Below are 25717 nucleotides of genomic sequence, written 5' to 3'. Positions count from 1 at the left end.
AGTCTTAGCACTTTGTTCTGTCAAGGCTTGAAGCTTGTTTCCCCAGGGGGAGATGACTAGGACTGCTTCAAATTGTTCTGATTTCCATGACAGACAGCACAAGTTTCCTAGGGCAATAGCTAGGTAAAGTGTAGTTGTTCAGAGCTTGTTTTGCAGGAGGGGATTTACTGCAGCTTTTGCTTTCTGATTGAATGGCTGTCCTGTTGCTGGGCACCACTGAAAAGAGCCTGGTCCGGTTCACCTGACTCCCAGGGCTTTCAGCCTTTCCTCATAATGGGAGATGCTCCAGAGCTGGGCTCTCTCCAGCAATTCCTAGTCTGCCTTGAACTGGGCAGCCCAGAACTGGACCTAGTGCTCCAGCTATGCCAACTTCTCCCCAGGGCAGAGCACGGGAGGAGAACCTGTGTGAGCTTCTTTCCTGGCAGACCTTATCAGCAGAGGTGCCCAATTTAGAAGCGTAGAATCTTTCAGGTTGGATAAGATCTTTCAGGTCCCCAAGTCCAATCCCAGTCCACCCCTACTATGTCCACTGGCCGCGTCCATCAGTGCCACATCCCTGTGGTTCTGGAACATATCCAGGAGGGGACAGCCTATGCCAGTGCCTCACCTTTAGGAGGATAAATTCTTCCTAGTATCCAATGTGAACCTTCCCTGATGCATCACAAGGCTGCCACCTCTTATCCTGTCACTGTTACCTGGGAGATGAGGCCGACCCCCCAGCAGTCCTAAATTTGGCCATGGGCAGGCATGATCCACATCACCCCATGGTGACTTTTGGGGATGTTTTCTGTTTGACTTGCTGAAGGAGGATGGAGCAGCTGGCTCGAGAGCTTGAGGAAAGGCAGAGGCAGGAACTTGAGCGCTTGAAGGAGGAAGAAGAGCTGAAGAAGTCTAGGTGGGGGAGAAGAGAGCTTGGAAAGGAGAAGGACAACGCCTTGGGGAAGAAAAGCCAGCATGGGGGCAGACAGGTGGGTGGTTGTGCTATTGCAGTGATCACCACCATCCTGCAAGTACTGATTCAGTGCTTTGAGATACTCACTTCTTTTCCCATCTCCTGCCCAGAATTCCATCACTTCCACCAGCAACACCAGCGCGTCCATCAGCAACTGCTCAGACACCAGCGATGGGGTGGACAAAAAGGAGACTGCAAAGGAGCACCCAGAGGCTGCTGTAGGTGACAAGGGTGAGAAGAAAAAGTGGAATAACGTTCCCCTGACAAACACCAGCCCAGCAGTGCCCATGCAACCCAGCACCACAGAGCAGGAGGAAGCCAAGGAGAAGACACTGAGCGAAAGCGAGAAGATCTTGGCCATGAGATTTAAGACCTACGAGGAATCACAGAAAGATATCACACATATTTTGTCCAACTGGGATAGGGTTCATGGTGTTCTCGTGTCCTCTGGGAACCAGGAGGAGGTGTGGCAGCAGGCAGAAGAGCAAAGTGTGCGTTTATCCAGCTGCAGGAGCAGGAAGGACAGGGAGAAGGAGCACCAGGAAAAACTGAAGGAATCCCAAGGGCAGGAAGGGAAAGGTGCACAAGGGTCAACAAGAGGCCAGGATGTTGGAGTGCCTTGTTTGGATATCCAGGTGCTGGATGTAGATGATGCTATTGGGAAGATCCTGGAGAGTGGCAAGCTGCCCCCAGCAGAGCAGGTAAAGCTCCGTGGGGCTCAAATGGCGACGTCTGAGCCCTAGTACTTTGTGTCCCACCAAGTGACAGTGGCACAGAGCCTTGTCCCATGCTATGCTGTTGTTCCACTGCGGCTCCATGGAGCCTATAGGGCTGGGAAGGTTCTCAGTTCCTCTCATGTGATGGCAAGAGAGAATGCCATCCTGGCAGTGCTCTGCATCCTGTCCACCCCACTGGGCATAAAAAAACCACAACACTCCATGTAAAAACATTGCCAGTTATTCAGTAACTGAAAGGAAAGAGCGTGAGGATGAATGTGACTAAGAATTAATGGAGTTTTCTCTGATCTTTTAGATCCTTGATAGCTTGGGACTGGGTCCCTCAGGGCCTCCCATTCCTCCCACAGCATTTTACTCTGTGATCCACTACCCAGAGAAGCGGGTGGCCCCAGTAGGAGAAGCCCTCAAGCACTTCATCTTTGTAGAGCCAGAAGGTGCGATGGCAGAAGAAGAAAAGAAGGGATCTGAAAGCCTTGTGGATGCCTCCATCACGCCTACCACGAAGGTGCCAGGGAAAAGGGATGGGGTGGGGGAGATGGAAAGGAACCCCTGCAGAGAAGGGCAGTGATGTGCTGTGGGTTCCTGCAGATATGGGGCCCATCTCTAGCCTGATTCAACTGAACAAACCTCATTTGGGGGAAGGGTGGAGGCTTTGGTGCAACCTGAAAAGAGGTTTCACAGGCAGAACAGAGCCCAGCAAGGGAGAGCAAGGCACTGGGCAGATGTGAAACCAGTAGAAATTGGTCACTTATTTGTTCTCTTGCGTGTTTGTCTACAAACCTGCAGCTTTCTTTCCAGGGTATGGATGAATTAGGGCATGTCTCACATCACCTTCCTCTTCTTCCTCACCTGTTGCTCAGGTGTCAGAGGAGCAGCTCACCCCCACCAGAAGGAAAGCGAGGAAGGAAAAAGCTGATGGCAGCCGGGAGGTCAAGAAAGAGAAGCAGATCTCTGCCAGAAGCAAGAAAAATCTCCAGGGGGAGGGCACGAGAACATCAACACGTCCCACTGATGTGGAACGAGGCAGCGTGGACATGGGCCTCCCTCCAGGGAAGCCCATCAGGTGAGAGCAGAGAGAGCCATCTCACCAAATGCGTGGCTGTTCCCCTGGGCTGTGGGGTGTTGAGTCCTCAGCCCTCTTCCTCACCTGGTTGGCTCATTCCCAACATCTGAAGCATCCTCTGTAACTGCCAGGCTGAGCAGCTGCCGGTGGATCGTGCCTGCCCATGGCCAGGTTGAGCTGAAGGTGCACTTCGCCTCCACGATGCCAGGCCAGTTCGACCAGACGATGAATTTTGAGGTGCTGGGAACAAAGCGACTGTATCAGCTGCACTGCAGGGGCACCTGCATGTATCCCACCATCAGCCAGGACCCACGGTAAGGCTGCTCTGTCACTGCCCCCCACTCTGCCTCCCTCTGTACTTGGAGCAGGGGCTGCCTGTTACACCCCAGGGATTGCTTTCCACCACCTCACGTCACCTCTGACATGAATCTACTTGAGCACTCTCACCCACACCCGGAGCTGGGAACCTCTGCTGCTGAGGGCTATGGCTTCCCAGCCAGGTTGGAGCATCTCATAGCTCCTCACCTTCCTGTTTTCTCCTTCCTAGAGTGGTGTTTCCTCACCGAAGGAAGAGCAGAGCAGACAACGAGATCATCTTCAAGCAGTATGTCGTGAGCACGGGTGTGTTCCACTTTGGGCCACTGCTCTGTGGGAAGTCCAGAGACTGGTACGTACTGGTGGGCTGGCAGCTGATGCCATGGCTGCTCCCAGGTAGACAGGGGGTCACCCAGTTTATGTCCCAGTGGCCCAAGGTGACTTTGAGCAACTTATGTCCTCCCTCTACCTCTCAGCTTCTCTACTGTTGGAAATGAATGTAACGGTGCTTTTTAAGCTGCTTTGAGCTGTATGGGCAGACTGACGGAGCAATTATTCTGCCAATGGCATTATAAAATGTTGATTAATCTGTTATATTAGGCAGACTTTATGGTTTGGCCTGCCAGCATGTGTGTTTGACCCGCAGAGGAGTAACAGTGGGATTTATAAACCTTACTGCTGGATGAAGTCTGCCTTAAAAGCTGTCATTGTCACTGCTGGTGTGGTTCTGTTTTTAATCTTGCTCCTCTTTAATATCAGAAGTGAAGCCCTTGCCTTCGTGGGAGATCCAGTGCTATTTTACAAGCCTGGGAAATGAAGTAAAAACCCTTTAACAACAAAAGGGCATCTTCAGGCAGCCTGATGAATGGGCTCAGGTTTCAGTTTCCTTTTTATTTTGCAGAAGCCTTTCTTTACACCCCGCAGGGGAAGGACCAGAGATGCAGGAAGGACCCGTGTGCCCAATTGCTTTTGTTCTCACAGGGACCCTTGAATTTTGGTTTTGCACAGCACCCTTTCTTTAAGTGCTTGTGCCTTGCCACTCTGATGGGATGGGGCAAGGTGCAGACGTAGAAGTAACAGAAGGTTGAACACCTTGTGCAGTGTGCTCCTTTTTCCTAGCCTGCTCGTTAGACCGTGGTGAGAGCAGCCTCTTGCTGCCAGCATGCAGTGCTTGCCTCATTGGGTGATAAACACAGCAGTCCCAGCACTGCTGAAGCCTCCTCCCTTTGTGGATAGGTACAAGGCGCTGCCCAACCCTGGCAACTACGAGAAGATAACCATCCTCAACATCACCCCCTTGGAAGCAGAGGTGCAGTTCTTCTTCGAGCACGATCTGAAAGCAGACACATTCGTATTAGATCCTCCCAGCATGACACTCAAACCCAACGAGAAGCAGGTAGGTGGCAGGCATGCAGTGGTGCAGAAGCCAGGAGCTGCTCTTCCTGCTCACCAGTCCTTTTCTCTGTTTCTTTTTGGGGCTAGGAGCTGAGCATTTGGGCCTATCCCACTTCAGCTGGCCTCGTGGAAGACAAGCTTGTGTGCTGCGTTAAGGAGAACCCGGAGCCAGTGGTGTTCCGCCTGTGCTGCCAAGGGGTGCGGGTGGAGCTGGGGGTCAGCCCCAAGCACATGCACTTTGGGAAGCTGCTGCTGCACAGGTCAGCCCCCCAGCTGCTCTGCTGGTGGCACGAGCCATCAGCCAGGTCCCCTTCAGCTTCTTATGGGTTATAGAGTCATAGATTCATTGAGGTTGGAAGGACCTGTATTATTATCAAACCCAACCATGAACCCATCATTGCCAACCTCCACTCAGAATCATACATCTCTGAGACTGGAAAAGATAACCAGGTCCAACCCCAGCCCACCCCCACCATGCCCACATCCCTCAGTGCCACATCTCCATGGCTCTGGGACACCCCCAGGGACGGTGACTCCCCCACTCCCTGGGCAGCCGTGCCACTGCTTCACCACTCAGAGATTTTTCCTAATATCCAACCTAACTTCCCCTGACCCAACTTAGGACCATTACCTCTCATCATTTCACCCTTTACACGTATAAGCTGGTCTCTAGAGAGAGGGAGACCCATCTTTTGTACGAGTCATTGACCAAATGGGATGGATAGGGCTGCCTCACGGTGCAAGGCTTGTGCCAGTGCTGAGCATCTTGGTGTGCCTGCAGGAGGGACAGCAAGCAGCTGGTGCTGCACAACCCTACCCTACTGCCTGCAGCCTGGAGGCTCAGCGGGCTGGAGAACCTCGGCGAGGACTTCTCTGTGTCGCAAAGTGAAGGCACCGTGGGGCCCCGTGAAGAACTGCCTATATATCTGCATTTCAAAGCCACGAAGGCCCTCAGCGTTAAGAAGACCATCCGACTGGAGGTGAGGGGATGTTTCTGTCCTGGGTGGACAGGACAAGGCAACCAAAGGGGATGGAGGTTGTGCTGAAAGGGTTGCGTGCATGGAGGGCAGAAGGATGAGCATTCGTGAACTTCCTTTTGCTTTCGGGCCCTTAGCAGCGAGGGGCTGCCAATGAAGGATGGCTTTGTGGCCTCTGGGATTTAGTCCTCCATGATTTGAATCATTGGTAGCACACGAAGCAGGGGATGCCATGGTGGAACCAGTCAGCAGAGACAAAGACCGTCATCATCTACTGATAATTTAGTTGTCCAAACAGTGTTTATTTCTTCCTGCCTCAGGTTTCAGATACAGAAAACATCCTGGGGATTGTTCAAATAGAAAATATCCAAATCCAAGCAGAAGCCTACGATGTTGCCCTGAGCATCACCATTTCCAAAGGTCAGTGGATGCCCCAAAACAAAGCAGTACAGGTGCATTTCATTGCACGCAACCAAAACACTTGAGAGGGCTTGGGGTAGAATCCTAGCATCGTTAAGGTTTGAAAAGATCTTTAAGGTCATCTTGTCCAACCATCAGCCTGCCACCACCATCCCTCAGAGCCACATTTCCACAGTTCTTGAACAACTCCAGGGATAGTGACTTCACCACCTCCCCAGGCAGCGTGCTCCAGTGCCTCACTACACCGATGCCTTGTTAGCATCGGTGTTGGCTGACAACAGGAAGCAGATGAGACATTCACAATTGCACCTTTCTTCTTCTCTACCATGCCTGGCAACACGATATGCACCATCATGTTGGCAGAAGCAATATTTATGTTGATCATGTCCCACAGCATATCCTCAGATAGGTTAGTAAAATAGTCCGGGTAGGTATAAACAGTCCTACGTTATTCACCAAAATCCCAATTTCTCTATTTTTCAGGCCCTCCTTAATGGCTTGGTAAGCCTCACGCCCCTTACTGAAGTCAGCTACTATGAAATCTGTTTCCACTTTATACGTTTCAGATATGCTTCTAGATACAGCTTCCAGCTTCTCTTTGCTTCGGCTGATTAAGATGATATTAACACCACGCTTGGCCAGTTCCTCAGCATAAGCCTTCCCAATACCATCCGTGCTACCTGTAATTAATAGAAAAAGAAAGTATCGGGTAAAAGTCAAAACCAGTCCAGCCTTCTGTTTCAACAGTGCTTTTCATTGGAGCTTTATTCCCCTCTCTGAAGATGGCATGGCACTGATTGTGCTGATCTCAAAACCACAACACCAAAGATAATCATGTCAGCAGCAACCTTCTGCAATCCCACATCAATACAGGTTTCATACCGTCTATGACAACAGAAAAGAGCTTATCAGAAGGAGAGGATGTCAGGTGTGCAACTTAAACCTTGTTGAAAAGTTGAGCAAGGTAGCATGTGAAACTCTCATAGCAAAAATAGTAGGTTGTATCTCTGTCAGCCAGGCCTGCCTGTCAGCTCCATGGTTGCTTACAGATCCTCATGCTCAGGACATACCTTGCAATTTCTGAGAAACGTTGGTCTGGGATTCTTTCCCAGTCAGCACACTGAGTTCACCTGTCTCCCGGGGAACTGCATTCACTAAGGTGCTGAACAAGCATCACTACTCTGGCAAATTAACTTCTTTTCACCTTGTGGCTGTGACCTGACTTAATACAGACCCTAGCTTGTGACATACAGCTCATCTAGCAAATCACACAAACATAAGCAAATATACAGTTCAATTCCTTACCAGTAACCACCGCCCATCTTCCATACCGCTTGACAATATCAATCTCACCAACCAGCTTTGGAATAGCATGCAGCCTGAGCATGCTGTAAGCGTCAAACACAAGAGTCACACATTTTCTGACTGTGTACCAAGCTCCAACTATAGCCAGGGCCTCAACGTAGAAACTGCAGGAACGACTGATCTCTCTGTACAGCAGGTTGAAGCGATCCACTGCAGCCATGGTGATCAGAAGTCTTCAAGGAAAAAGACACAGGCAATTATAATCTCTCCAACCTTTACAAACCTCTGAGATTTAGCAGTTTCGATTGTGCTACACCTGGGAGTGGCAACTGGAAAAGTTTTCACTGCATTCTCAGCAAGGATGATGCAACATTAAGAATAACAGAAGTGGAACAACTCCATGAATCAGTCTGCAGAACTTTCTAGAAGAAAAAAAAATAAATTGCATAATCCCTTGATAATTAGAAAAAATACATTAAATCCTCTAGATGTAAAAATATGACAAGGCTTCCATGAAGAACGTGAACAACAATCAAAATACAGATACAGAGTAAGATGAATTTGATTCTATCAAGTGCATCATCAGCAAGTTTGCAAATGACACCAATAAGAGCAGTACAGCTGACACTATAGAAGGAAGCAGTACTGTCCAGAGGGCTTGAACGGGCACAGAAAGGGGGCACACAAGAAACTAATGAGGTTCAGCAAGGCCAATTGCAAGGTGTTGCACTTGGACTGAGGCAATGCCAGGTATGTCTACAGACTAGGAGAAGAACTCATTGAGAACAGCTCTGCTGAAATGCATGTGGGGATCCCAGTACATGAAAGACAGGACATGAGCCAGCAGTGTGTGCTTGCAGCCTTTAAAGCCAACAGCATCCTGGGCTGCATCAACAGAGGGGTGACAGCAGGGCAAGGGAGGGGATTGTGCCCTTCTACTCTGTCCTTGTGAGGCCTCATCTGGACTACCATACACCCATGCCTGGGAATCCCAGTACAGGAGGGATATGGAGCTGTTGGAGCAGGCTGGATTAGAAGGCTGGAGCATCTCTCCTGTGAAGACAAGTTGAGAGCACTGGGCTCGTTCAGCCTGGAGAGAAAAAAAGCTTTGGTGAGACTTTCCAGCACTTGAGGGGGGCTTATAAGCAGGAGGGAGACCAAATTTCCATATGGACAAATAGTGATAGGACAAAGGGGAATGGCTTTAAAAGACTGGAGATTTAGATTAGACGTGAGAAGGAAATTCTTCACTCAGTGGGCAGGAAGGCCCTGGCACTTCTGCCCGGTGAAGCTGTGGAGGAGCCCAAGGCCACGGATGGGCCCCTGGGCAGCCTGAGCTGGGGGGTGGCACCCGGCCCACGGCAGGGGGCGGGAACTGAAAGAGCTTTAAGATCTCCTCCGAGATAAGCCATTCCGTGACGGTAAGAAACCACGCAAATACGCTGTTTTATTCGTTCCAGCCCGCAGTTCGGCCCGGCCGCAGCCCTACCTCACTACGGCACTGATCCCCCGCCTCGGCACAACAACGCCGTCCCCAGAGCGCCGGCAGCGGCCGCGGGGCCTTATGGGCGCGCACGGCGTTGCCATGGCAGTAGCGGCCGTTGGGGCGGGAGCGACGAGCTCGGGTCTGCCCGGGCTGTCCCAGCTCCGGCCTGTCCCAGCTCCGGCCCAGGCCGATCTGCGGGTGCAGGTACAGGGAATGCGGGCTTCCGCGGAAGGGCTGTCCGAGGGGCTGCGGGCCGGCACCGCGTGGGGCTGTGCTGGGGCAGCGTCGCGGCCGCCGGCACTGACGGGAACACCTCGCTCAGCTCCACGGCCTTCTCACTGAGCAGCGCTGCTCTGTGCTGAGCGAGGTCTGCTGTGGGCCACATCGGCAGGGTGCTCCCCAGGGAGCAGCCCCACGCTTCATAATTCCCGCATTCCGGTCTCCTTTGTCTCTGACAGGTCTTTGTAAGGCTTTCGGACGTGGTGTCTGGCTGTAAGCCACGCCCCGACCTGACGCGGTTCTTCTAAGTGTTGTATCTCACAATGCAATCGCACAGCAGAGAATTGGATAGAGGAGGAGGAGCAGACATTGCACCAGAGGTGTTGGGAGAAACTCTGAGCAACTCTGGAAACGAAGCTGCCCACGCACAGAGTGAAGACAGTCCTGTCAGCCGGGGTGAGCTGTCCTGCTGGGGGGTGTGGGGAAGAGTTACTGAACTGCGTCCCTGCAACTGAAAAATAAGGGCTGTTGTTGAATTTATACCTTTCTCCCGCTGAATTTACTGAAAATCTTGCTGTTACTGAGGCTTACAACCAGCCCTTCCCTTCCCTCCTACCATTTCTTGTTTCTTTAGTTTTCTTTTTCTGGAAGTACATGTTTTGTATTGAAGTCATACATCCAGTCTAATCTCCTACTAATTACGATCATATTTAAATGACCTGGTACAATCATCTTGTTTACACTGACTCTTAAGTACCAGAACGATCAAGAATCTGAAGTGAAAACTATTAAAAATGCAATTACCCAGAGGCAGTGTAAAGGTAGTTCGAATGACTATAGCATTGGCTATGTTGGAGACACCCTCCAAAAAATGCTAAAAGGTAAATTTGTGGAAGAGCAAGACAAATAGTTTTTGTGTTGACTTAGATACTCCATTATCTTCACGCGTTTAAGTAGTCTTAGCATGTAGTCTTTAGAAATCTTGTTAAACTCTTTAAGTGTTGCTCATTACATGTAATATACAGTTGATGTCCAAGATAATAAAAACATTGGTGCCAGTACTGTATTATCACTGTACATTATTATAATATCTAAGACTAGTGTGTTCTGCCCAACTTTCATATGTAATTGCAATATTTCAGCAGTTTGTTTTGTTACTAGTTATTTTTGTGTTCTGCCTTCTATAGAAAGTTAAATTATTTCAACTAAAAAGATCTGCAAAAATGTTAGAACAGAGCTTTGTTAGAACTGTTCTGTTAGAACAGAGCTTTTCTTGAAATTCACGTTCAAGTGCTTTTCAGTATTTCTCTGAAGTAGTTGGAAATGTGACACATATATTCCTCCACCCATACTGAACTACAACTTGTTTTCTTACAACAAAGATGTTAAAAGTGAAGAGAAAGCCATCAACTGTATGTCCAGAACAGATCAATGGAATGAGCAAAAATCGGTTGGTGATCACAAGTCAGTAACAAGCTCATTCAGTCAAAAGACAGAAGAAAAGGGGTGCTGTGTAAGGTAAAACATTGTTTATTGATAGTTTTTATTTAAACCTTGGCATCATTGAAATCAGTAGGAGTTTCACATATTCACTTTCTACATGTTAACCTTAGCTCTGGAGAATGATTTTGAAGATGAACTTCAGATTAATCAGTAACTCAGGAATTTTTGATGTTTCCAGCATAGGTATTTCTTTTTTATTTAGCAAACTGCCCTTTGAATGTATGATGTAGTCTATTTAATGGATTTGGACAAACGAGTGCAAACTCTTGTGGGAGCAGATTTGACCAATTCTCAGTATGAATGCAAAGGATCCATAGTATTAATTCATCTCAATGTAAATATTACAGTTGTCATGACAATTTTTGGCAGAGGTATGTGAAGGGACCGACTCTCCAAGTTACCAGAGCATAGGTTATCCCAGGCTATCAAGCCAGTACACATAAAAATTAAATTCTTGTGAAGAGCAATGTCAGAGTGCAACTACTGCACGTGATAATTAGTATTCTTATGGAACATGTTTTATGGTTGTGTAAATTGCCTAAGGATGCTGATAATTTGATTAAATGCTACTCTAAAAGCACAATGAAAATCAGCATAATACAGTACATGTACATAGTGTATAGAAACATACCTGGACACACATGTTTTAGAGATTTTGCTAAACGTTTATAAATCCTTCATTCCTTCAGAGATATATTTCAGCCATGTTTGGCCTATAGAGCAGTAAGAGGCTGACAGTCATCTTTTATATTGCCCCAAGGACTAGCCAGTTGACTTGCATTAGAGTTTTGTTCCTTGGCATTACTGAAGTTTACAGTATGATATGCGACTATATCTAAAAGAAAGATTCCCTTCCCATGGTTTTCTTTTCTGGGTTCTCATTTGCATAAATCCTCTCAGAAGTGAAACTGAGTATTAAGTAATTACCATTTAAGTGATGCTACTCATTTTCTGCTCTGGCATTCCTAGCCAATTAAAGTAGTGTACAAAAACTTTCTTGACTGCTAGTCTTTCATTAAAATGTTAGGTTGATAACTACTGGTTTTCTAGTCTGAAATTGTGACTCAGGGTCCTAGATGTTGCTTATTGACTATGCCAGCAAAGATCCTGCACCAAAGCAGCAATAAATGAAGGAAAGAATGAGAGAAGAAATAACCAGAGTATATGAAAAATCATGCTGCTCATTTTCAAAAAGATGAACTCCCTAATTCCCTACCTACTTTCTCTTTTTATAGCAGAAGTAGGAAGGGCCTGGTAACACACTTCAGACAGGTAGGAATGGAAAGCAGCTCTTAAAAGTCTTCAGCTTGCTCACTTCGAGGAGTATAGTCTTCTAAGACGTAGCTATTTCTCTTGCATAAAGGACTGTATTTTGCATTGAAATTTGTTTAAAAAAAGACTGCAGCACGTGCACTAAAGTACTTTGTTTCTGCTTCCTGTTTTAGAATGACAAAAAAGATTCTGCAAGACATTTGTAAACAGCACAAATTATACTTGACTCCATCCTTAAATGATACACTTTACTTGCATTATAAAGGTAAGCTGTGGATAAGATTGTGTAGAGCTATCATTCTAAATAGTATTCTCACAGGGAATCCAGCTTATGGCTCACTGAAGTAAAGTAGGTATTTAAACATTCTTCTAAATGAGAAACGTAATTTAATTTGATATAATAATGTAATTGTGAAACAAAATGAGCAAATATGAAGGTAAAAAAGTGAACTGATTATAAACGTAATTCATTTTGTAGTTTGTATTGCAAAATTCAAAAGTTCAGTGGGAATCATGAGGCTGATTTTTAGAAAACAACAGCCTCTGAGAAATGATGTCTTAAAACGCTGACATAATTTGTATTCAGGGAAAAGTATATACATATATGTATTATTTTTAAATGTGTTTGTCTAAAAAAGTTGTTTATCAAATTTTGGGACTTTTGTACTGAGAAAACAACAGTAAACATGTGCTGCATGTTCTCAGATACTTTGGAAAGAAAAAAGGTTGCTGGAACAGATCATCCTTTTCTCATATCTGTGCAGTTTTTTGTATGGTTAATCAATTGTGTAAGAATTGTTTTATATAAACACAACATGCTAAACTTACCTTCAGCATTTGGCTTTATGTTTGCTATTTTCTTAGTGTTTGAGAATCTAAAGGGCTCCACAAAATATAGACCAGAATAGGTACCTCATAGGTACATTTTTCTCCCTTCAATGTGCTAATTGGATTCCTAGAAGTCTTACCATCAGTTTTAATGCAAGTATTCTCACAGGCTGTATCAGCAGCACTGACTTAATGAAATTTACGCTTTGAATTACTTAATTTTAGCCAATGCATTTTAACTTTGAAACATCTTTTTTTTTTCTGCAGGATTTGTCCGCCTGGAGAATCTTGAAGAGTATACTGGATTGAGGTGTTTATGGCTGGAATGCAATGGCTTAACAAAAATTGAGAATTTGGAGGCTCTGACAGAGTTGCGCTGCCTCTACTTGCAGAGTTGCGCTGCCTCTACTTGCAGCTCAATTTAATTAACAGAATTGAAAACCTGGAATCTTTACAAAAGCTGAATTCCCTCAATCTGAGTAACAACTGTGTCAAGACCATTGAGAATCTCTGTAAGGACTGTTGGTGAAAGATGTTTTAAGTTAAAGAAGCCCACATGCATAAGATTTGAGAGCGGTTTCGTTTTTAAATTATTACTCTTTATATTAAAGTGTTGCACAGTGTCCAATACCAAAGCTCACAAGGCTGCTATCAAAGAGTCAAACCTATGTGTTTTAGTTTAATAGTTCTGCAGTTGAAATATATGAGAAAACAGAAAACATAATAACTACGTAATTACAAAGGCACAGAACAGTGTAGTATTTCTTCACTTCTTAATACCATCTCAGTGCTCTGTTTTGCAGACAGGCTGTCAAGCTGTGTTTTACCATTTGCTATACAGTTACAATGTGCTTTGGCGTTGCAGATGTGATACCAGATTTTTTGTGTCTGTTAAAGGACACACTTTGTTTTATGTATATTAAGAGTAATCTAAAATAGAAGCATTTGTTTTTGTGTAACTGACTAGTTTGAATCACGAAGAACAACCAGCCTGTGTTAAAATAAATAACTATTCTTCTTGTGGGGAAGAAAGCACCTTTGGAGGCATAGCCAAAAGATACGTATAAGCAGAACAGCAAACTCAGGAAAAAGCTACCCACATTTCAGTATAATGATGCTATAATTCTACTTGCTCCAGAAAATCTTCTGTGAAGCAGTGACTCTTACCCTTCCTGTCATTGTGTTCTTTTTGTCTGACAGCTTGTCTAAAAGTCCTGAACAGTCTGCAGATTGCTCACAATAAGTTAGAAACAGTGGAAGACATACAACACTTGCAAGAATGCCCAAGTATTTCTGTTCTCGATCTTTCCCACAACAACTTAAGTGATCCAAATGTTGTGATTATTCTGGAGTCAATGCCTAATTTGGTAAGCTGAATACAGCTGAGGGTATGGATTAATTATATGAGTGAATCTCATGAGGTTGTTTTGTCAGGTAGTCCAGTGTGTCATTGGTCTTCGTCTAAATTAATTGTTATTAAACGTTATTAGCCATTTTTGTAGATTATCTACAATGACTAAGATGTTTTATTCACCATTTGCTTTTGAAAGGGAGAGACTGTGCATCCAGGTTGTATAGGTTTTGTTTCTTAGATTGCTACTTTGTTTGCAGCTCAACTTTAAAAATTATTTTCCTGTTTCTCCAGCATGTGCTGAGTTTAATGGGAAATCAAGTGATTAAGAAAATCACTAATTATAGAAAAACACTTACTGTTCGACTGAAACAGCTAATGTATCTGGATGACAGACCAGTATTCCCAAAGGATAGGTAAGAAACATAGGTATCTTCTTTCACAGCAGTAAAGCTTTGCAATGATCTTTGACTATTTTTTTTTATAAATGGAAGGAAAGGAAGACTGTTTTAATTTATTGAGAGCAGGTAACTTTCATTACAATAGAATTATACTACAGAGATCTACATACCTTAAAACAAAAATAAAACTAAAAAAAAAAGGATAACTAATTATTGAACAGAATTGCTCTACAAAAAGTATGCAGACTGCAGAATGGAATCCTAATTTCAACAGAAACTGAGCAGGTGTCTGGAAAATCAGAGCCATGATCACCACTCCTGATTGGTCTCTGGTGTTGTAATCAGTGGTGCTTAGAGAATTTTGTTTCTTTTGTTGCTGTTCAACTTGCAAGAGAAGATACCCTGTTTCATAAGGGATTGCCATTGCTGTCTTCCTTTTCTCTGTTAAAGATACCTATTGCTGTTACAAACTATTTTAGATTTTTCTTCTGTCAGAGCGATGAGTTTTTTGGCTGTATTACAGTGAGCTATTTTCTTTTCCATAGAGCCTGTGCAGAAGCCTGGGCTGTTGGAGGGCTTGAAGCTGAGAAGGCAGAAAGGGAAAAATGGGAAACTAAAGAGCGAAAAAAAATCCAAGATAGCATTGATGCTTTAGCAGCAATCAGGCAAAAAGCAGAGGAAAAGAAAACACGGAAGTATTCAGAAGAAAGAGATGCAGGCGCAAAACATGGAAGTGAAGGTGCAAAAGACAGCATAGAAGGTTTGTGGTTAATATTTCAGATGTTTGTCACAGCTTTTCCAGCTGTTGTGCTCTACACCAGAGGAAGCAGGTGCTAGTCAGGGCAGTAGTGGTTGCCCTAAGTATTCATGAGTGGAGGCAAGTAGCAACCCAAACACTGTATTTCACCAAGATCATGGAATCATAGAATTGCTCAGGTTGTAAAAGACCTGCAAGATCATCAAGTCTAACCACAAACTAACCATACCACCCTAACTAACAAACCTCCACTAAATCATGTCCCTGAGCACCACATTCAAATGGATTTTAAACACATTCAGAGATGGTGACTCAACCACTTCCCTGGGGAGCCTAGTCCAGTGCTTAACAACCCCTTCTGTAAAGAAGTCTTTCCTGATATCCAACCTGAACCTCCCCTGGCTCAACTTGAGGCCATTTCCCTTTGTCCTGTCACCTGTCACCATTGAGAAGAGACCAACCCTGCTCTGACTGCCGTTACCTTTCAGATATTTGAAGAGAGCAATAAGGTCTCCCCTCAGCCTCCTCTTACCCAGACCAAACAGCCCCAGTTCCTTCAGATGCAGAATGGAGCTGGATTGAGGCACCTGTGCTCCAGCACATCCCTGCATCGACCACAAGTCCATGTCCAGATACCCCTGTAATGTTACTTTCATTAACAGTAAGTGTGTGAACCTAGAACCTATCCACTGCAGTGGTAACACAGGTAATTTGAGGAAGGTATTTAATTAGTTAAGGTTTCACTTACTGCTCTCTTCTGTGCCACTAGTTTTCCTGTCACATTACTCAAGAATAAATTTATGACCACGGATAATCCACAGCCTAACCTTTTCAAGGACCCTATGCATGTTTCAGGATAAACAAGACTGAAGCCAAGTGATAAGGGATACTACAGTGTAGAGAAATATTTGTGTGATACATTCTGGCATTTTACAGGCGCTGAAGTCTGACACAGTTGACTAACAAGTCAGAGTTTTTCAAAAGCTGGTAGATCGCATAAAGTCGATGACACCTTCAGCAGTTGATACTGATCCATCAAAATACAGAAGCATATATTTAAATGTAGTGAGTCCTCTCAAATTTGAATATAAATATAGCAAAATTATTAACTGTATTGTGCTCTCTCGCTGAGATTTTGTTGAAGAGCTGTAGATGCAGGGGAATTGAGATGGGAAAACCCACAAGAGTGCCCCAATGATAGGAAGACTGCTGATTTCTGAATAGCTGCTCAAGCAAACTAGGAGCTTTTAATGTGTATTTTGGGCTATGCTATTAAGAACATTACCGGTTTGGATATTTAGAATAAGTAATGACAGATTAACTCAGCAGTTCTAGTGAACTCATTTCTTCTATAGGAGCATCTGCAAATTCAGGTAACAATGATGGAAATACATCAGAGATATCAAATCTGTCAGAACAGCAAGAAACTCAAGAGAAGACAAAGAAATTTAGAAATGAAAGTTTTGATGCTCATAATGGTGATAACACCCCTAACAGACAGGGAAGATAACACTGACTGGAACTTCAAGAGCATGCATATGAATCAAATTCTTACAAATGCTCAGACTTTCACAGGAAGATAGATGATAATGTACACAGTGGAGAATCAAACCAAACAGACTCAGTATAGCTCCCCTCTGCTGTGATTCCAAACAGCTGATTCATAGCTAAGAATATCCTATTAGATTTCTGTATCAATGAGCTGGAAAGCAATTCTAGATAAATCATTATTTTAACACTACAAAGAAAATTATTCTGAGCGCCCAGTCTGCAGCTTCTGATACATAAAAGTGGAATCTACCTCATACGTGCTAGATTTAGTGACAGCATAGGAGAGCTTACAGGCTTCCCTTGCTCCCACAAACTGTGTGGTATTCTTCCCAGCAAACGCTGGGCATCACTCAGGGGCAGCTCTGTGCCTTCACACACAGAATATTTTTTTTACATAAATATATATAATACCTGATTGAAAAGTACAGATATTTATAAAATGTAAAAGAGACCAAGGTTATGATGAAGCACTGGGTTCAGCTGTTTGCTTCCAGAGCGCTCACTGTTGCAACATGCAAAGTCTTTTATTCAGTTATTTCTCTGCAAATAGCTATTTTTATTTCTTAGATCTTCCAAGGGAGAAGAGACCTTCTGAAAGGGCTGTGATTCCTGAACTGGATGAATCTGCTGAAATCGAACAGATCGAACATGAGACACCAGAGAAACTTCAACTTGGTGTACGTATTAGATTCAGATTTTGGTTTGGTTGTTGTCTACTCCCAGATTAATTCATGTAACATTCTGTCTAAATAATGTATACGGCCAGATTTCCAAGGAAGGCCCATTATTAGGACAAGTAGGGGAAAACAAAGAAAAATAATAATAAAGTGGAAAGAATTTACCACTATTACCAAAGTCTCTTTTATCCTTTGGCCATAGATCACCCAAAGTTGAGCTTCTAGATCTGTGATTTCTCTCTAGAGAGAGTTAGCAAGGGTTTTCATGTGAAAAAGAGAAATCACAGTAGAAAGAATCCAGGGAATAAATGTGTCCTGATGAGGAAGACTCCCATGAAATATTGATTTGAAAAGATAAAGAATCATAGGAAAAAAAACCAACAAAAACACAAGGAACAGTGAGCCACCCAGTTATTGTCAATGTTAGCTAGCAATATTAGATATTATAATTGGTTCTCAAAATAAAACTTGGAAGCATATTTCCAAGAAAAGTAGAGCACGCATTTTTCAGGTAGGTAATAAGGGATTAGCATTTCTAATGCATTCTTCTGTTTTCTAAGATTTTCATCTGATGATGCAAACATTTAAACATCACATTTAGCCATGAGGACATGAGTGTGACCACTGAAAAACACAGTTTGAGTAGAAGTATTATTCGCTATATTCTAGTTACAACCCTACTGCTAAACTGACGGTGTCAGATTATGACACAAGAGCGAAATCTTGAGCTTATGATTTTCCAGAGCACTTAACATATCTTGAGCAACATTGGTAACTAAATTCCTACTGAAATGCTTTAGAAAAGTCAGTTATATCTCTTCTGTGCTCTTAAAGTCACAGGAAAAAAAAACATCCTATTACTGTAAGGCTCGACTCATTGCTTCAGTAGAGGGCTTATTGCTGCATCTTCCCATTCAGGTGTTTTTGATAATAGATTTAGCAAGGATAGTGGAGAGAACTGGCAGCAATTCCAAGTATATACAATATCATTTTCATAAGCAGATCCCACAAGGCTGAAATACAAGCTCATTTTTTGGTGCTGTGTGGCACCATTGTGTAATGTAGTATAAAAGAGAGGCTTCAGCATGCCTACATGGAGTTTCTTTCAACACATAAGAAGTAGGAATATTCTAATTCTACAGAAGGAAAAAACAAAACAAAACAAACAAAAAAAATCCACATACTAACACACATTTCAGTGTTCTCTGCTATGCTGTTCTACAATCGATATCTAATAATGTCAAGAGCTTCTGGCAGCAGCTTCCAATACTTACGCTATTGCAGATTTTCCAGAGACATTTAGCACTGACATAGTGGGGATGGCTGTGAAGATGCTGTAAACTAGAATCTCTGAAGCAGTCTTCAGTCGTATACTGGAGTCCGTGGACAGTCTCAGTAGTAATACAAGGGAGAAGGGTGGGGGAGGATTTATAATGCAGTGGATCTGATATCCCTCTGTTGAGAACAAGCCAAACGTGCATGAACTGGTTTTCATGCATAATCTTTGGCAGTGTTTGAACTAACAGCTGTTTCCCTTCTGACACCAAACTCACAAGCAATCACCTCCAAATCTTAATCCATACATTTTTCATTATTTTATGTTAAAATCATGTGAGTTCAGGACATGCTACACTAGCCACAGCCAAATCAGGAAACAGAAGCTTCATTTGTTTTATTTCTGTAATAGTCTTCACACACAAGTCTACACAGATCAGATGATCCCAATGCTGCCGTGACAAGTAAATAGCTGTACAAAACCAGTCAGCTCTAAAACAGCTTACTAAAGGAGATGCTTTTACCAGCATTAGGCTGCATTGAGAATTTGCTAAGAACTTAGTACATTCTACATCTATGATCATTTTGGATTTCTACCCTCTCTTTTTGCTTTCATTGTCAGCAACTGGCATGTGATGTAGAAAATGTTTTCTAATGGAAACCTGGAAGAACTAATCCTGTCCGCAGGAGAACATTTCTCAGCCAGTTTTCAGTTCCACTTCCTTAATCACATGACATTCACAGTAAAACACTGTTTTATTAGTTGTATTCGGGTTAACAAAATTTACTGATGAACTGTTTCAAAAAGCCAGATGTTGTTTTGGCTGTTACCAGAAAGATGAATTGGAGTTAGGACTAGGTCTGTTGATAGATAAGAGACAGCCAAGAGACGTAAACCACATTTCCTTTTTAAAATCTTATTACTATCTTCTTGTCCATCCATTTTTCTTCCTCTTTTTTTCTTTTTTCCTTTTTATTTTCCATAGTAAAACAGAACAGTAGAAAAGAGCATGCCACTTGACATTAAGTTTATCACTTTCTCATTTACTATTTCTGGAAACAGATGAATTGTCTATTTCCAATCAACAGAGAAAGATATCATCTTGGAGAGCATGACAGTCCAGTTTTTCCAGTTGTGCCCCTTTACCTGGAACAGCATTGTATTAAAAATATTCCCAGGAAGATAAAAATGTCATATTTTTTACATTAGAGCTAACTTTTCCCACTAACTTTTTGATTGTCTTCAGGAACTACCTGATTTAGAAGACATAGCTGTAAATGAATTTCCTCCAGAGGAGAACAGCTTTATTCAAAAGGTAAGATCCTTAATAATCCCACTGATGAAGTTTGCCACACTAATATTTTGCATAAGGAAAGTAATCTAAGTTGTGAAATGCTATTTTGAGTGATATAATCAGTAGTGTGTTTATAAACTGAAATGGATGTTCAGGCAGATCTTCTTTGTAAAAATTCTGTAAAAATTGTGGCATTGTAAAAATTGGAGAATGAAAACCTAAATTCAAGTAATGTGACAGTTAAATAAGATTAGTTTCTCATTATATAGTTTTTTAATGAAGATTATTCATAAAATACACTTTACTAGTACTAATAAGCTGCAAAGGACTGAATAGGTTGTACAGATGCCCTACTGCTGAATAAAAGCAAACTTCTCAACTTAAAATACAAAGATCAAAGTTCTTTTGCTTCATGTTAAACTAGAGAGACTCAGTGCAGTGCCAGCACCCCTGGTCCATGCCCTCATTAGCATTGTGCCATGCTCAGACTAATCTGGTAGGCAAGACTATAGACAGAAACAAAAAAGGAAAAATAAAACAATAAAGATGAAAAGCACGGCTTTGATTCTTGTGCTGGTGGTGGCTCATACTTGCCATGCTGGAAATAGGCTGATAGAGTATGCAGTTCTGCAATTGGTTGGAGGGACTTGTAAAATTTTGTGTAAGGCATGGGTTTCATTTGTTCTTCTGTTCACGTGCTGTGCCGATGTTGCAAAATGTCTTGGCCAACAAAGCCTCCAATTAGAGAGAAGATAAGAGAAGAAACAGAACAGAGAACAAAGAGGATTAATAAAGCATGTGTTTGCACCTCTCATACTCCCCCGGGTGCTTGGTTCTTAAATGCAATTAAAGATGTCAGATCTCTCTGTTTGGGTAGTGTCTGGTTAAGTCCTAGTTTAAAAGCAGAACTGGCAAGGTTCAGTATATTGTGTAAGTCAGTCATGCAAGCGTTGCTCACAGTGGTGAAATGCAGACACCTCTGTCTTGGTCCTGCTGCTTTACTGCCCAAACCCTCCACCTCAGAATAAATTCTTTACCAGAAATCCAGCCTTGAATTCCCATAGCCTCTTAGTTAAGGTCATTTCCTGAGCATTGGAAGTGTCAAAGTTATTGTTGTGATTAGGGCAAAATAATAGATCAAAGCCCATGAATCCTCTTGCCCTTGTCAGTGACTTACTCTTGAAGTATGAGCTTTTGGGTTTGTTTTTTTTTTATTCAGTCTAATAGAAAAAGAAATTTCTGTTCAGGTTGGATCAGTACCAACCAATATGGTGTAAATCAAAGGGCCATGCTATTCTCATCTGCTCTAGTCAATTAGGATCCTCTGAGGGTTTTCTTCTTAATAGAATGCACATATTCATTTTGGAACAATGAATTGGTAAAGAAAGAAGTTCTAGACATTACACATTGCTGAATTGCTGCATGATCTTTTTCTTTTATGAATGATTAGTAGTTTATGGTCAGCTCGTGGCTGATGTCTGACATAGTTAACCCAAGATCAGTTTACAAAAAAGCAGAGCTATGGCTGTGAAGCAGATATTCTGTACATTTTGGGACAAAAACACATCAAGACTAGTAATCCATGTATGGATCCAAGAGATATTTACCTATTTTTGTTGTTACGTCAAGCACAATAACATCTTCAATTATATTTTCTGCTTTTGCAGCAAGAATATCACCCAAAGATTGAAATAATTTCTGAAACAACAAACGATGGTGATTCTGCATTAGAGGAAAACAATAAAATCACATCTGAGGACTCAGTAGGAGACATTGCAATATCCATTTTTTCAAATGTGCGTAAGATCCACAAAGAGCAAGAAAAGGAGTGCTTTAGACCCCTTGTTAAAGAATTCTTTACAGAGCCTTCTCATTCAGAAAAAGACAAAACCACTGACCCCTGTAAAGTCTTGATACAGGAGATTATCACCCAGCCTACTGATAACCTACTATTGTCATCGACCTGCAATCAGCCAGATGACCCCAGCCCAGGGGAAGAGGACAGTAAGGTCACCACTGCTTGCCCTGGTAAGATTACAGCAATACAATTAATCACAGAGGAAAATGGGTGGCACATATATGCTAACTTTAAGGATGTGTTTAGCTCTTGTTAAAAAAAGTTAAAAAAGTTAAAACAAACTTCAAGTCCACCATATTACTTAACAATCACCTCTTGTTATTTTTTACATAGGAATCCTAATCAATTTAAAATTAAAACATTCTGTTTTATCACACAGGAGTCATTGCTGAGTTTAATCTAAATGATTTTTAAAAACTGGGCTCTGCACTTCTATTTCCAGTGTTAGATATAACCAGTGAGTTTCACCTGCCTTTAACTTGCCTTTTAACAGGAAACAGTACTGATGGAGAAGTACAGTTGCTAGCTGAACCCCATGATGACATGGACAGCAAGAGGGGATTAAATTGATTGCTTTCAATAGAACAGACCATATCTGGAGCATTGTGCCTGGCTGACTGCATACAGTTGTTCTCAAGATAAAGATTTCAGCAAAAGGGCTGCATATTAAAACAGACCTAATACTAATTATAAAAACCCATTGCCTTCAACTGAGTGTTTCATTCAGAGCTGATGTGGTTCTAACACATGACTATCAGGGCAGGTAAGGAGTGCCTCATTTCCCCATTCCAAAGGTGCTGGAAATCCCTCATCTTTTTGGGCAGCTTTCCAGCTGTACTACTAATAAATGCCATGGCATTTGTATGTTAAGGTTAAATTCCACTTTGCCATGTCCTTTCCTTTTCATTGCATCCTTCTAGAAATGTTTCTCATATAACTTACAGTTTTGTTTTACTTAGGTTGTTTCAATCCATATTGTACCACATTTCTGTCATTTGAACTAAATATTCTACTAGTAACCTGTCATCTTACCAGTACATGTTACACTGGGTAGATTTTAATGACAAACCAAGATTTTAAGGATCAGATATTCACAGACATTGTGATCGTTTATGAAAAACAAATGTAGAAATAATGTCTGAGCATGGAAAATATGATTTTAGCTTTGAAGGTAATATTGGTGAAGCATCTACTGATGACTGCCATTTTAATGTTTTTTTCTCTTGACAAGAAATGAAATGAAATGAAAATAACCAGCCAGTCAGTGGTAGATAATTTGGGTATTAAAAAGCAGACCAAAGCAATTCCTTGTTCACTAGCTTCTCTTTTACTCCACAGTGGTAGTTTTGTGCCAGAGTGCAGTGGAAGCAACTCCTGCAGGGTTCTCTTTCCCCACAACACCCTCCTTTTGTTTTTTACTTTCCTACTGAAGTAGAGAACAAAATTCAAGGAAGTGAGGATCACTGTGACACTACAATAATAACAGTAATAATAATGATAAATAATAATTAGAAGAAATGGCCAACTCCAGGCCAATTCTGCTGCTGAGGCATTCATTGCTCACATTTTCCTAGCATTAGAGTGGTTATTGTACACTGCTTAGTGGCAGGATAATGGAGGTGGCCTCACCTTCACGAGCTGACATTGTCATTATGATAGAATCAACAACAGCAACGTGAGGAGCGAGGTGACTTTGTTAGGCCAAGTTCAGCTGAGTATCTTGTTTCATATTTCTTTAAATCTGTGACAGTTTGTTGTAGATAGAATGGTACAGGCCTCATAGGCACACACATTTCAAGGAAAAGTCACTGCTTTCGTTGAAAAGACGTATATATGCAGTTAGCCATTAGGGTTTCGGTGCCATCTGGTGGTGAGAGCACTGCTCCTAACCACAAAGCACAACCAAGGCCAGAACATGAAGGATGGTGGCACGGTTTCTTTAACTTCAGGCATTTTCCAGTTGCCATCAGCAAAGGCATGATGTTCAACTCTTTGGCCTTCAGGAAGGGCGAGGGGTGAGCAAAGTGCCTGTGGAGAGCAGGCTGCCTTATAGCAGCCTTACAGGAGTCTTCTCCTTACAAAGTTCAACATTAGTTTCAACACAGATGATCACAATCCATCAGTGGGTCCGCCAGTGCAACATCTCACAAGGTTCACTGTTAAATTTCAGAAAGTTATCATCACTTGCCAGTCCCTTCAGATGGAAAGGGGGAGAAGAGTAAGAGGTAAAGTGGAAATTGTGAGAAAATGCCAGAACAAGACTAAATGAGAAAAAGAAAACAATTTAATTATTGTTTTCTGTAACACTTTACAAATGTACAGCATAGTGCAAAACAAACAAACATGCAGTCTCAGCACATCACCTTCAGGTAAACTCAACAATGTAAAAAGCCAAAGTACACCAGCCTGCTTCTTCAGGAGTGGCTCTCATCGCTCTCCTGGAAGTTACCCTCCCTCCATCAAGATCCAAGCTCATGTTGACAGTAGAGCAAACAGCCTAAAGAAAAGCCCAGGCACCAGTCAGGAGCGGCTGCGTGCAGCGTGTGCAGTCTGCCACTGAGCAGCACAGAGAAGTGCTGCGTGCTGCAGGCGGTGCCAGGCCCCTCCCGGTCTGCACCTCCTTGCAAGTAGTTCTCCTGAGGTGGTTGGTGTTTCAAACACAACTGGACATTCGTGCCGTAAGGCATCCAAGCATGTGTCTGACTTCAGGCATGTGACAGACTTCATAAAAATAAGGAAAACTACTGAGAAGTTTGAAGTCACGATCCCTACTGGATCCATGTACAATCAGTGCTAACATGAAGGAACTGAGGATGTAGAGGTTCCAAGATGTAAAACTTGAACGAGGGTGACATATTCTGTCAGGTGAGAAGAGAGTGAGAAGACACAGCTTCCCAGGAGAAAGGAAGCAAGCAGACTGCAACTCCACAGCTCTCCATTGCTGGATGTGATGGAGTACGGTGGGAAGTGGGCTGATCTAGACAAACCCTCTAAGCACAGATCTGTCAAAAAAGAAACTTTGTCCATGCTACGCTCAAGAACACGATCTAAATACCAGGCCAGTGGGGGCTGCCAGGTTTTTCCCTCAGCCCTGAATGGACAAACAGTGGATGAAATTAATTCAGAAGTTCTGAATTCATCACTCTGCCAAGACAGTGCCTCCAGGGCAGTGACGGCCCCTCACAGCAGCTAGCTGGCGAAAATGAGTGTCTGAATTGTTCTCATCTGTTCACACACTGACAAATGGATGGAGCAAAGGGCAGTGAGAGGAAAGTACATTTAAAACATGCATGTCTAATTTAGGACATTTTTAGCCCGCATTCACCTGATCAACTCTGTTTTTGGGTGGATGCTGCTTGACCACTCTAGATGCTCAGGAATATGATATAGTACCAAGAATCATCGTTGTAATGAAAGTTGGCAAGGCAGTTCTTCAGATGGTGTTAGCATGGCTTATAGCTCCCTGTCTAAGCCCTTGGAAGGCCTGAGGTGGATCTCCTGGGTCTGTCCCACTGCATTTGGGTAGTCTCCCTAAGGAAAAGCAATTCAACTAGAGGATACTGAGATAAATAATACGTTCTCATTAGTGCTACAGCATAAAAAACCAAAGCTCTGCTTTGTTGAGAAACTCAGCCATTAGAAACCACATGAAAGAAGCTTAAATTGGCCTGTAGGGGCTGGTTTCAGAGGAACAAAGGGCAGAAGGAAAGTCACTGGGACACGGTGGAGTAACTCTTCTGCATCAGTTTGACACTGAGAAGGTACCTGAAGCTGAGAGTCCTAAAAAGGGGCTCCAATCAATTAAACTGGTTCATCAGATTTCATACATTAATAAACCTACAGGCACATCTTCAGGGGAAATAGAGCAGGTCAAGGCCAAGGAGAAATCCCACTGGACTGGACATGAACTACTTCTCCCAGGAGTGCACCAGTCTTCTTTGAAAATAAAAAACTGTGTGCAGGAGACTCCATCCCTTACTATAAGAATTAAAGCATGGAGTGCCCTGCCTTTATGTCATAGAAGATAAAACAGGGAAAAAACAACCAACAACCCTTTCAACTCGGGATGGGATGTTGTAG

The 25717-nt window shown here is 43.0% G+C and overlaps 3 protein-coding genes across 3 annotated transcripts in view; 2 read left to right on the top strand and 1 right to left on the bottom strand.

Moving 5' to 3' along the window:
- Window positions 1-5924, top strand: part of LOC136047163 (hydrocephalus-inducing protein homolog) — a 75713-nt gene extending 69789 nt beyond the window's left edge. The window contains exons 41-50 of the mRNA XM_065734215.1: window positions 806-968; window positions 1063-1653; window positions 1985-2194; window positions 2550-2752; window positions 2884-3066; window positions 3300-3419; window positions 4304-4463; window positions 4550-4722; window positions 5244-5442; window positions 5760-5924. Of these exons, the coding sequence (XP_065590287.1) occupies window positions 806-968; window positions 1063-1653; window positions 1985-2194; window positions 2550-2752; window positions 2884-3066; window positions 3300-3419; window positions 4304-4463; window positions 4550-4722; window positions 5244-5442; window positions 5760-5924 (2167 nt within the window). The remainder of the gene's footprint in view (window positions 1-805; window positions 969-1062; window positions 1654-1984; window positions 2195-2549; window positions 2753-2883; window positions 3067-3299; window positions 3420-4303; window positions 4464-4549; window positions 4723-5243; window positions 5443-5759) is intronic.
- A 53-nt stretch (window positions 5925-5977) lies between these two features.
- On the bottom strand, window positions 5978-7849 carry LOC136047162 (hydroxysteroid dehydrogenase-like protein 1). Its single transcript, XM_065734213.1, is given in 4 exon segments — window positions 5978-6297; window positions 6300-6539; window positions 7165-7397; window positions 7811-7849. Coding segments are annotated over 3 exon segments (780 nt in total). The 5' UTR covers window positions 7385-7397; window positions 7811-7849.
- A 1382-nt stretch (window positions 7850-9231) lies between these two features.
- On the top strand, window positions 9232-22580 carry LOC136047222 (dynein axonemal assembly factor 1-like; the record flags this gene model as incomplete). The annotated part of the gene is given in 12 exon segments (XM_065734278.1): window positions 9232-9325; window positions 10252-10387; window positions 11818-11909; window positions 12740-12861; window positions 12864-12984; window positions 13673-13839; window positions 14118-14239; window positions 14770-14984; window positions 17100-17209; window positions 19732-19800; window positions 21447-21807; window positions 22131-22580. Coding segments are annotated over 12 exon segments (1686 nt in total), but the record flags the coding sequence as incomplete, so codon positions are not given.
- Between the last annotated feature and the right edge of the window lie 3137 nt (window positions 22581-25717).

Source organism: Cyrtonyx montezumae, unplaced genomic scaffold (genome assembly GCF_038088225.1).
Source record: "Cyrtonyx montezumae isolate F1298 unplaced genomic scaffold, pur_monq_1.0 scaffold_17, whole genome shotgun sequence".
Lineage (NCBI taxonomy): Eukaryota > Metazoa > Chordata > Aves > Galliformes > Odontophoridae > Cyrtonyx > Cyrtonyx montezumae.
The sequence above is the reverse complement of the archived record's forward strand: the minus strand, read 5'-3'. Positions and strand labels throughout refer to the sequence as shown.